The sequence below is a fragment of the Phyllobates terribilis genome, unplaced genomic scaffold (assembly GCF_046119375.1).
Source record: "Phyllobates terribilis strain yellow unplaced genomic scaffold, ASM4611937v1 Scaffold_5__5_contigs__length_657084704, whole genome shotgun sequence".
Classification (NCBI taxonomy): Eukaryota; Metazoa; Chordata; class Amphibia; order Anura; family Dendrobatidae; genus Phyllobates; species Phyllobates terribilis.
The window spans coordinates 433,950,340-433,963,426 of NW_027362765.1; the positions used below are offsets into that span (position 1 = coordinate 433,950,340).

Sequence of the window (13,087 nt, forward strand, 5' to 3'; positions counted from 1 at the left end):
CAGTACGTTATACATACAGAACTTAGCATGAGTACACCCCTCTGTATTCTCAGTACGTTATATATACAGCGTTCAGCGTAAGTGAGTACATCCCCTGTACTCTCAGTACACTATATATACAGCGCTCATCGTGAGTACTCTCCCTGTATTCTCAGTACGTTATACATTCAGCGCTCAGCTTAAATGAGTACACCCCCCTGTATTCTCAGTATGTTATAAATACAGCGCTCAGCATAAGTGAGTACACCCCCAGTGTTCGCTGTACATTACATCTACAGCGCTCAGCGTAAGTGATTACACCCCTCTATATTCTGAGTAAGTTACATCTACAGCACTCAGCGTAAGTGAGTACACCCCCATGTATTCTCAACACATTACATCTACAGCGCTCATCGTGACTACCCCCCAATGTAATCTCAGTATGTTACACCTACAGCGCTCAGAGTGAGTACACCCCCATCTATTCTGAGTACGTTATACATACAGCGCTCATCATGAGTACAGTGATCAGCGTGAGTACACCCCTCTTTATTCTCAGTATGTTATATATACAGCGTTCAGCATAAGTGAGTACACCCCCCTGTATTCTCAGTACATCTTATATATGCTTGACGCCTCCTTCTGTCTGAAGGCGGGATAGGTGGCGCCTGCATAGTGAGGAGGCGGAGTCAGCACATGTGCATACCACACTACGGCGCCATTTTATTGAAGGCACTGTATATGCGAATTCGCAGACAATGTCTATAAAAAAATTGGTTCAGGATAGGGCGGCATGCGCACGTGCTGACTCCAGCGCCATTAATAAAATTAAAAATGCTCGCCACCCGGGTGTAGAACGGGTTCAATCGCTAGTAATTTTATATTTATAAGGGGAAAACACGGTTAATGACAATGGGTTATCGTAGTATTGGATAACCCTTTTAAGTCCTGCATTTGATTTTCATTCTCTTGGTATAGTGTTGTACTCTTTAGTTACCCTGGTACCAGAGTCTGATTCTAAAGCTTTACATAATTTTGTTTGCACTTTTAGAATTTTTCCATTTAATAAATTCTTAACCTCCCTCAAGTGTTATCTTTAGCTTCATTCTTAATATGCTATTTTAGGTTAAAGGATAAAATGCACTCCTGTAATACATCTATGGTGGAAGGATGGCAGGGTCCAGACTGCTGGCATCCCAATTCAGACTGAAGTTGTCCAGTTGAGTGCCCCTGGCCAGCAGTGTAGCCTTATCATTGTTTATTACACATTTATATAATGTTCCATGCAGAATGGAAATACTTTTTTGACAATATTTAAGTGAATTATTTTTAGAAATTACCATTTTCCTTATCATTTTTTTAGGTTCAGACATGTCTTTAAGACTGGTAAATGGCAATGGTCAGTGTAACGGCCGTGTTGAAATCCTCTATAACGGAGCATGGGGAACTGTGTGCGATGATTATTGGGATATTAATGCTGCACAAGTTGTATGCCGGCAGTTAAACTGTGGCCAAGCTCTTGCATTTAATGGAAGTGCTGCATTTGGCCAAGGACAAGGATTAATTGTATTGGATGATGTGCAATGTACTGGCAATGAACAACACGTATGGGACTGTCCACACCAACCATTTACAGTACATAACTGTGGACACATTGAAGATGCTGGAGCCGTCTGCTCAGGTATATTTGAATGAATTAAATCCTATGTAGTCATCTATTATCCTATCATGTTGTTTCAATAGATGTTGAAGCTGAGTATATTATCATACTTTCTAATACTAAGGGTGTATCAAACAATAAATAGCTTTTCTTAAGAAAATCTTAATGGACTGAGGTACTTTGGTTCCTTCCTTATTAATTCTTAAATAGTAAGTGGTTTTATGTGGGAGTAGAATTCCTTTTGTGAGGTCATCAACACCCCAATAATGGAATCCTGATGGTTTTTCAACAGTAACAATGATCTAACAAAGAACATTTTAAACTTTCAACGCTTCTCATTATGTTTTTATTTTAGAAATGTTATTATTTTATCTAAATTAATTATCAAGAGAGATTAGGATTAATTATCCATTTCCGCCCACTTTGGAAACTACACCCCTCAAGGAATTTATCTAGATATGTGGTGAACACTTTGAACCCCCAGGTGCTTCACAGGATTTTAAAACGTTGAGCCGTGATATTAAAAAGAACAAACTTTTCTGCCAAAAATGTGGTTTTAGCCCCAATTTTATTTTATTTTACAAGTGAAACAAGATAAATGAAACCATAACATTTTTGTACAATTTTGTACACTGATACTCCATATGTGCAAAAAAAGTACTTTTTGGTCACACGGCATTGATCGGAAGAGAAGGAGAATTATATGACGTTTGGAACTCAAAATTGGCTGAAATCGTTTGTTGAGGCCATGTCACGTTTGGAGAGCCCCTGATGTGCCTAAACAGTGGAAACTTCCACAGTAAATTGATTTTGGAAATGACCATTCTCCTTTTTTTTTTAGGTTTAGACATGTCTTTAAGACTGGTAAATGGCAATGGTCAATGTAACGGTCGTGTTGAAATCCTCTATAATGGAGCATGGGGAACTGTGTGTGATGATTATTGGGATTTTAATGCTGCACAAGTTGTATGCCGGCAGATAAATTGTGGCCAAGCTCTTGCATTTAATGGCAGTGCTGCATTTGGCCAAGGACAAGGATTAATTGTATTGGATGATGTGCAATGTACCGGCAATGAACAACACGTATGGGACTGTCCACACCAACCATTTACAGTACATAACTGTGGACACAATGAAGATGCTGGCGTCGTCTGCTCAGGTATAGTCGGATGGATGAAAACGTATTCAGTCATTTGTTATCATGTGTTTTGCATAGATATTCATGCAGATCATATTTTTATGTTTTTTACCACTAAGAGTGCTGCAAACAAAAAATTGCTTTATTAAGAGAATCTTAGTGGATTGGAGTCACCTTGATTCCTGCCCCATTAACTTCTAGATGGTAATTGGTTTTATATTTAAAGAGAATTCCTTTTTGAGGTCACCAACATCCTAACACTGACAACAACCTTATAAAGCACATTTTAACCTTTCTTGTATTAATTTTAAAAATTCTACTATACATATTTTTAAAAACTTTCCTATAAATATTATTTTGCATTCTTGTCAAAGAACAAGTAAATCTCATGTACAAACATGTTCTGCCACAATCAGGTCTCACCTATAAGATCCACTACTATTTTAAAAAGAGGGCCAGACTACTGTCATTGAAGAAGTGGCTGCTCATGTGAGGGCTTACCAAAAGTGTTGAGCCACCCCCGTAGTGTTCGAGTTCGGTTCGGTTCGTCGAACACCCGTGTGTTCGCCGAACTGTTCGTCGAACTGTTCGTCGAACACCTTCGAACACCGTTAAAACCAATGGCAGGCAAACAAAAACACATAGAAACACATAGAAAACACCTTCAAAGGTGTCCAAAAGCTGACAAACTGCTCAGAAGACATAACTAACACATGGAAAAGTGACAAGTACATATAGTCATGCGAAAATAAAAGAGGTGGAGGAGTAAAAGGAGGGGGAGACACAGATATAGGCATGTCATGCCCTTCTAAAATCCAAAAAGTGAGAAGCCGACACGGCCAGTCCGCTCCTGCCCGTGCCACCTCCGTGTTGCCGGGTTTGTGCCAGAGCCGCGGTGAACCCTGACGGCCAGCCCCCCTCTCCCAATACTGGTGCCTGTCCGCTGGTGGGTCGAGCAAGCCCCCCTGTGGTGGAGGCAGCTCTAAGCTTTTTAATTTAAATTGTCTCTCTAATTTGAATGAATACACTTTAAATCCATTTACAAGGATCTATTGGAGGGCAAGTCTCATGCCAGCAGCCGCGGTAATTCCAGCTCCAGTAGCGTCCACTAAAGCTGCTGCAGTTAAAAAGCTTTTATAAGGATCGAGCTCGGCTGTCCACCGCAAGGCATCCTACTGCCAGTCCCAGCCCCTATGCCTTGGGGTGCCTCCTGATGCTCTTCACTAAGTATCCCATGGTCCCGAAGCATTTCCTTTGAAAAAATTAAGTGTCTAAACTACAGGTGGTGCAGCTTGCTTAACAGCCGGGATAATCCGCTCACTAGCAGACACTGCTACTAGGCACAAAGTATTTCCTGGGCTAGATGCAGTTAAAAATTTGTAATTAGATACTCTCGTTGGATGCTGAGAAAGCATTCCATAGAGTCTCCTGGCACGCCATATATGATTCTCTTAAAAAGCTTGGGGTAGGGGTCTAGGGGACCCTTTTATAGCCAAAATCACGGCCCTGTATCGCAATACGTCACCTAGGCTGAAGATAAATGGAACTGTAGCACCCTGAGGGCTCGGTTGCTACAGACATATTGCACCTCACCCAGAGGTGTGATATCTCACTCTCAGGTAAGGATGGAGTGTGGATCAGGACCCGACACCTGCATGCATTACACCACATTGCCGTGGGGCAGGGCGACCAATATGCCCCTGAGATGGGCACGACAGTCCCTGTCCCTGGCTGGAGTGGGGGGAGGGAACACTGAGGAAGGGGAACCCTGTAGTGCAGGAGCAGGGAGGAAGCAGTTCCTGGGTGCATTGAGAAGGGAATATGAAAGGTGGGCACCATCTTAGTTCAGTGCAGAGAAGTCTGAGCAGAAGTGGCAGGGAGCAGGGGCTCTGCATGAGCTCTGCTCCGGAGGCGGGCCTAGTAACAGAGGCCCAGGCCTGGAAGAGGGAGAAGGAAGGAAAAGGAGCGGAGAAGGCTCCAGGAACGAGGAATGAAGGGATCCCAGGGGTGCGGACGGGCGAGTCGCCACCGCACGCCCGAATCCACCTGCATGGAGGGGTCAGGCCAAAGGGGGAGACCGGTCCCCGAACTAGTGGAGGCAGGAAACGACCCTCAGCTAGAAACAGGAGGCTCTGACATTTTATGTGGCACAGCCCCTCGCTACACCCGCTAGGAAGGCACCACATAGGGTCAGGGAAACTGGCGCCAAGTTTACCAAGAGGAGGCCCGAGGCAGCCGGACAGAAGTGTTGGTAAGAAAGGCCAGACAAAGGACACACAAAGGGGGTCCTGTGAAGTGCTCCAAAGTTATCTGGGAGTTGTCTGAGCCCCTCACCTGGTGAGCACAGTACGACGTGGGCAGCCGTTACCTGCAGACGTGGTCTGGATAATAAGAACTGTGAGTAAAGGCCCTGAACTGCATCACTGACTCCGTGTCGTTACTGCTGCTGCCCTGCACCATCACCCCCATCCTCCGCATACACTGCCCTGAGGCTATACTCCTCCCGTGGGGAGTTATGCTACGCTCTGCTGCACCCACAACACCAGCCTCAGTGGTCTGCCCTGTAGCGGCGGTTCACTCTGACCGCAATCCACGGGTGGCGTAGTCGGACATTTAAACATGAAAACCACATAAATAGTTCCGCCACTGGTTTGACCGCCCTGAGCCATGGAACTGGGTCGCCGCCACGAAGACTACAACCACCAGCATCCACCAAAAAGGGTCCGGCTCCGGGTGTCCCAAGGCCCAGGGGGTGCGTCAGAACATTTTCATCACCTTTCACAATCACCAATGGGACAAGGCAGTGATGTCCTCTGTCCCCTCTCTTATACATCCTAGTGACGGAGCACCTGCTCTCATCAATTCGCCATAACCCCAATATTAGGTGGATTGAGGTGGGAGGCACCGAGTACAAGTGCTCTCTATTTGCTGATGATGTCCTAGTATATATCACTCAATCACATATATCCATCCATGCTGTTATGGCTGAAATAGATCACTTTGTTACATGGTAAAATTTTAAAATCAATGCAGCGAAGTCTGAGGCCCTCGATGTCTCCCTCCCCAAATCCATATAGGATTCCATCCAGTCCAACTTTCCCTTTGCCTGGCCCTCACAGGGTATCAAATACTTAGGAATTCCTATTCATAGAGACCTCTCCCATCTATGTTATCTTAATTTTGGGCCCTTTATTGAACAACTCCATACAGACCACGGTTGGCAAGTTAGAACTGTAAGATTCACTACGTGAACCACTGGTGTTTTGTGGAAAAGCACATGTACACTGCGTTCCAAATTATTATACAAAAAGTGTTTAGGAGTGATAAGGGAAGAATTTGTTTGTTTGTCAGTTAAACTCATTGATGGTGATGTGTGTCAGGGCTCTTTATATCACTGTAAGCAATTGCAGACACCTGTGCTAATTAGTTTGGCAGGTGTGTCCAATGAAAGGCAAGACTACTTAAGAAGGCTCTCTCACATTATTAAGCAGCCTACATTTTCTGCCAAAATGGGAAAGAAAAAGGATGTGTCGGCTGCTGAGAAGCAACAAATTGTGGAGTGTTTAGGTCAAGGCATGACTACAATCAACATTGTGCGATGATCAGGATGAAGTGTCTTGGCAATCAAGAAGTATGTAGCTGATTCACAGTACACACGTGTGCGTGCTGATAAGGGCAAATTGTGGACTCTTTCCTACAGGCAATTACGTCAGGTTGAAAGAGCAGCGGCAAAAAAGCCTTGTCATAGCAGCAGACAAGTTTTTGAAGCTGCTTGTGCCTCCAATGTCCCCCGAACAACAAGATGCAGGGTCCTTCAGAGGTTTGCAGCTGTGCATGCGCCATCCTGTCGACCTCCTCTATCCACTTCACACAAGCAGAAACGGCTCCAGTGGGCCAAACATTACATGAAGACTGATTTCAAAACTGTTTTGTTCACGGATGAGTGCCGTGCAGCGCTCGATGGTCCAGATGGATGGAGTGGAGGATGGCTGGTTGATGGACACCCCACGCAAACACGGCTACAGCGCCAACAAGGAGGAGGTGGAGTAATGTTTTGGGCTGGAATCATTGGGAGAGAGATTGTCGGCCCCTTTAGGATCCCTGAAGGCGCTAAAGATGAACTCCATAATGTATGTGGATTTTCTCAAACAGCACTTCCTGCCATGGTTCAAGAAGAAGAACCGTGTATTTCACAGCAAGATCATTTTTCTGCATGATAATGCACCATCTCATGCTGCACATAAAACATCTGCATCTCTGGCTGATATGGGCATAAAAGGGGACAAACTTATGGTGTGACCCCCATGCTCCCCTGACCTCTACCCCATTCAGAACCTTTGGAGCATCATTAAAAGGAGTGTCTATGATGGCGGAAGGCAGTTCACATCTAAGCAACAGCTCTGGGAGGGTATTCTGTCCTCATGCAAAACAATTGAAGCAGAAACCATCCAAAACCTGACAAATTCAATGGACGAGAGAGTTCAGAAGCTCCTTTCGAACAAGGGGTCCTATGTGAAAATGTAACATCACCTAGAATAAAGTTTTGAGTTGAAAACTGTTTGATTTCAGTTTCTAACAACCTGCTAATGCTTATAATTTCAAAAATGACCATTTTTTTGGTCTTTATTAAAATGAAAAGGTTGATCGAAAAGTTTGGGGGATCTAAGAGTGTGGCAACCCAGTAGTCATGATTACTTCGAATTCTGACAATATGAGGGTCATGCTGCAGGTAGTGCAGCAAGAAGGCACTTATGTGCCTTGCGCATCTCGGAGCCCCAAAATTATTTTCCGGGCTAGATGCAGCTAAAAATTATTTTTAATTTTAAATCTGGTGAAGCTTTAGTATAGATGGCCTAATAGGATCAGTGCTGCACACTGCTACAAAGCCCAAATTATTTTCCAGTCAAGATACAGATAAACATGATTAGTAATTTGAAAGCTTAAAACGGTTGGTAGGGTGATTTTAACCAATCATCAAGCTTTTACTCTCCCCAGGATGACACAGGGGTAGAAAAGTCGTTTCGGATCCATGATTTGTTCATCTTTATGAACGTGAGTCTGTCTACATTATCAGTGGAGAGCCGCGTGCGCTTATCTGTCAGCACACCACCAGCAGCGCTGAACACACGTTCAGACAGAACGCTGGCTGCGGGGCATGACAAGATCTCCAAGGTGTAAGTGGCTAGCTCCGGCCATTTATCCAGATTGGAAGCCCAAAAAGAGCAAGGGTCCAGTGACACAGTCGTGGCTTCAATGTTTACTTGGAGATACTCCTGTACCATCGTCTCTAGGCGTTGACTATGTGTCAGACTTCTTGTCTCCTGTGGCCTTGCAAAGGATGGGCTAAAAAAGTGGTGAAATGATTCCGCAAAATTGATGTTACCAGCAGATACTGTGGTTCTGTTACGGTTTGAGTGCTGAACACTTGACGGTCCCACGGTTGGCAAGTTGGAACTGTGAGATTCACTACGTGCACCACTGGTATTTTGTGGAAAAGCACATGTAAGATTCTGCAACAGTCTCTGCTGATACTCCTGCATGCGTGCATCCCTTTCTATGGCAGGAATAATTTCTGCAAATTTACTTTTGTACCGGGGATCTAACAGTGTGGCAACCCAGTAGTCAGGATTATTTCTAATTCTCACAATTCGAGGGTCATGTTGCAGGTAGTGCAGCAAGAAGGCACTCATGTGTGTTGCGCATCCAGGAGCACCAAGTCCCTGTTGTGTTGGTGGTGAGGTAACAATCATGCTTCCTTCCTCTGTCCTCTCCCCCCAACCTCGCACAACAGAAATGTGATCAAGGTCTCCCTCATCTGATGAGTCTTCCATCAGTTCGTCCTCCACTTCTTCCTGGGCTCCTGCACCTTCCTCACTAGTTTGGCTGCTACCATGGGCCCTGGTAAAACCATCTCCCCCACCCTCACATGCCTGCCGCCTTGGTGTTGCCGACCGTCTGGACCTTGCAGATGTTAGCCCTTCCGCATACAACTCCTCCTCCTCTACTTCCTCCACCTCCTCTTGTGCCACCACCTGACTCCGAATTCTGTTTAACATGTGCTCCAGCATGTAAATCACCGGAATAGTCATGCTGATAATGGCATCGTCAGCACTAAACATCTTCGTCGCCATTTCAAAACTGTGCAGAAGGGTGCATAGGTCCCTGATCTGAGACCACTCCTCCAGCGTGATTTGCCCCACCTCTGAATCTCGTTGGCCCAGGCTATACGTCAGAACGTATTGCACCAGGGCTTGTCGGTGCTGCCACAGTCGCTGCAACATGTGCAGAGTTGAATTCCACCGGGTAGGCACATGGCATTTTAGCCGGTGAAGTGGCAGGCCCAACGACTTCTGTAGAGATGTAAGTCGCTGAGCTGCGGGATGCGAACGGCGGATGTGAGCACACAGCGACTGTGCCCTCTGCAGAAGGCCATCTAGTCTGGGATAGTGGGCTAAAAATTGCTGGACAACCAGGTTCAACACGTGAGCCATACAAGGCACGTGTGTGACATTGCCCCGGCGAAGGGCCGCACCCAGGTTTGCAGCATTGTCGCACACGGCCTTCCCTGGTTTCAGGTCCAGTGGAGACAACCATTCATGAAATTGGTTCTCCAGAGGTGACCACAACTCCTCAGCTGTGTGACTCACATTTCCCAGACATTTCAATGTAAAAACCGCCTGATGACGTTGAGCCCTACTGCCAGCATAGTAAGGAGGTGTGCAGGATCCCTTCTGCGCAGTTAGAAAGCTTGTGGCATGACCAGACAGGCTTTGTGTGCAGGTGGAAGACCGAGAGGAGGTTGAGGAGGCAGAAGCAGTGGAGGAACTTTGACATAAAGAGGATTGACGCACAACTCGTGGGGACGGCAAGACTTGGACAGCAGCCCCTTGTCCTGCTGTCACCATAGTTACCCAGTGCCCAGTCAGCGACATGTAACGCCCCTGTCCATGCCTACTCGTCCAAGTGTCTGTGGTGAAATGCACCCTGTCACACACAGAGTTTCTCAAAGAAGCGGTGATGTTGTGTGCGACATGCTGGTGGAGCGCAGGCACACCTTTCTTTGAGAAGTAGTGCCGACTGGGCATCTGGTACTGGGGCACTGCGACGGACATAAGGTCTCGAAAATCCTCTGTGTCCACCAGGCGGAAAGGCAGCATTTCTGTAGCCAAGAGCTTGCAGATGGTGAAATTCAACCTCTTAGCTTTCTCATGGCTAGGAGGAAATGGTATTTTACTTGTCCACATCTGAGGGACCGAGGGCTGGCTATTGTGCTTAGACGGGGTTGATAAGGGTGTCCCCGGCAAACTGCCGGTCTGTGAGGAAGATGCAGGCGGACATGTTAGGTTGCCTTGATCCAAAGGTGGTGCTATCGATGTCGGACAGCGCTCAACACCAGCTGGTGTTACCACCTCCAAAGAAAATGATGACCTGCCAATCACGCTGGCTGTTGCGGGTAAAGAGGTGGCAGGTCTGCGCCCCAAAACAGGTGTGACTGCTGTCCCCCCAGTCACAGAGGATGAAGAGGCCGCGGATGCACAAGATATGGCAGACGGTGATTGGCCCGGCCGGCTAGGCCGCATTGTAGCACACTGAGCTTCCCACTGCAACTTATGCTTCATGTCCATGTGCCGGTTCATGCATGAAGTACTCAAACTATGTATTTTTTGGCCTCTACTTAGCTTTTGCTGACAAATGTTACAGATAACACGAATTGGGTCATCTTTATCGATCTGAAAAAATGCCCAGGCTATGCAAGGCTTAGCACCCATGCGACCTGAAGAGCCACCACGACTTGTGGTGAGAGGCAGAGTTGTGTTTGAGGATGCAGTTGTTGACGTGCTTCCAGTACTACGTCTCTGTCCAGGAAGGCGCAACCTGACCTCGTCGTCACTAGCATCTTCCTCCACCTCCTCTGCTGACCTCATCTCTTGGCTGACTGTGGGTTGACAGTAAGTGGGATCTCCGACCTCATCATCATCACCCTGTGCGTTATCACACCCGTCGTCCTCAGAGCCAACCTGTTCCTGCCCTGACAAAAAACTAAAGTTGTCGCTCCAATCAGGTATTTGAGTCTTATCATCGTCTTCCTCATTGTCTCCACCAACAGGAGTTACAGTTTGGGAATGAGGGTCTACATTATGGTCAGAACCTTCTGCGTCTGGTCCTGGATCCGACTCATAAAGATTTTGGGCATCAGTGCAGATCATTTCCTCGTCTGGATTCACAGAAGCGCTGGAGTCGACCTCTGATTCCCAGGCTATAGTATGAGTAAACAGCTCTGCAGACTCAACCATCTGTTCTACCTCATACTCAGACGGGCAGCTGGAGATTTGGGAGCTGTGAGGAAGCAAGTGCGATTTGGGTGACACCTTTGAGGACTGGAGTATTTGTGATGTTGAAGTTGATGTGGGGGAGAGCCCACTTAAAGGAGCACTTGATATCCGTTGAAGCACCTGCTGTTTTTGTGCCTCATCTGGAATTTGTAGCGATTGGCGTGGCCGTAAGAAAGGGATCTTATCACATTGTCCGCTAAAAGAAGTAGACATTTTAGTTTGGCTGGAAGATGGTCTTTCTTCTGCAGATGTTACTGTTGCTTTAACAACTACCCCACGGACACAACCTTTTTTCCCCTTCCCAACACGCCTATTCCCCTTTCCACCAGCAGCAGGCCTTTTTCCACTCATTTTGGTGGTTAATTAATTCACAACTCTGGAGTTGTTTGCACAAAAAAACAATGGATGGTAACCGAGCAGAGCTGAGTGGCCAAACTGTGGTATTAGGCCAAAACTATTGGCTGGGTTAGATGCAGAAAAAAATTATTTTGAATTTGCAACCTGATGGAGGTCAGTATAGATGGACTAATACAAATAGTCCCACACACTGCTAGAAGCCCAAATATTTTTTCAGAGGTACTGTAGATGCAGATAAAAATTATTTTTAATTTGCAACCTGATGGAGGTCAGTATAGATGGACTAATAGACCAAGTCCCACACACTGCTAGAAGCCCAAATATTTTTTCAGAGCTAGATGCAGAAAAAAATTATTTTTAATTTGCAACCTGATGGAGGTCAGTATAGATGGACTAATAGACCAAGTCCCACACACCGCTAGAAGCCCAACTATTTTTTCAGAGCTAGATGCAGAAAAAAATTATATTCAATTTGCAACCTGCTGGAGGTCAGTATAGAAGGACTAATAGAACAAGTCCCACACACTGCTAGAAGCCCAAATATTTTTTCAGAGCTAAATAAAGAAAAAAATTATTTTTAATTTGCAACCTGATGGAGGTCAGTATAGATGGACTAATAGACCAAGTCCCACACACTGCTAGAAGCCCAAATATTTTTTCAGAGCTAGATGCAGAAAAAAATTATTTTTAATTTGCAACCTGATGGAGGTCAGTATAGATGGACTAATAGACCAAGTCCCACACACCGCTAGAAGCCCAAATATTTTTTCAGAGCTAGATGCAGAAAAAAATTATTTTTAATTTGCAACCTGATGGAGGTCAGTATAGATGGACTAATAGACCAAGTCCCACACACTGCTAGAAGCCCAAATATTTTTTCAGAGCTAGATGCAGAAAAAAATTATTTTTAATTTGCAACCTGATGGAGGTCAGTATAGATGGACTAATAGACCAATTCCCACACACCGCTAGAAGCCCAACTATTTTTTCAGAGCTATATGCAGAAAATAATTATATTCAATTTGCAACCTGCTGGAGGTCAGTATAGAAGGACTAATAGAACAAGTCCCACACACTGCTAGAAGCCCAAATATTTTTTCAGAGCTAAATGAAGAAAAAAATTATTTTTAATTTGCAACCTGATGGAGGTCAGTATAGATGGACTAATAGACCAAGTCCCACACACTGCTAGAAGCCCAAATATTTTTTCAGAGCTAGTTGCAGAAAAAAATTATTTTTAATTTGCAACCTGATGGAGGTCAGTATAGATGGACTAATAGACCAAGTCCCACACACTGCTAGAAGCCCAAATATTTTTTCAGAGCTAGATGCAGAAAAAAATTATTTTTAATTTGCAACCTGATGGAGGTCAGTATAGATGGACTAATAGACCAAGTCCCACACACTGCTAGAAGCCCAAATATTTTTTCAGAGCTAGATGCAGAAAAAAATTATTTTTAATTTGCAACCTGATGGAGGTCAGTATAGATGGACTAATAGACCAAGTCCCACACACCGCTAGAAGCCCAACTATTTTTTCAGAGCTAGATGCAGAAAAAAATTATATTCAATTTGCAACCTGCTGGAGGTCAGTATAGAATGACTAATAGAACAAGTCCC

The 13,087-nt window shown here is 45.2% G+C and overlaps 1 protein-coding gene across 1 annotated transcript in view; it reads left to right on the plus strand.

Annotated features, from left to right (window-relative positions):
• Window positions 1–13,087, plus strand: part of LOC141271606 (scavenger receptor cysteine-rich domain-containing protein DMBT1-like) — a 212,148-nt gene that overhangs the window by 190,050 nt on the left and 9,011 nt on the right. Inside the window, exons 5-6 of the mRNA XM_073681649.1 lie at window positions 1,343–1,660; window positions 2,481–2,798. Coding sequence (XP_073537750.1) covers window positions 1,343–1,660; window positions 2,481–2,798 — 636 coding nt within the window. The remainder of the gene's footprint in view (window positions 1–1,342; window positions 1,661–2,480; window positions 2,799–13,087) is intronic.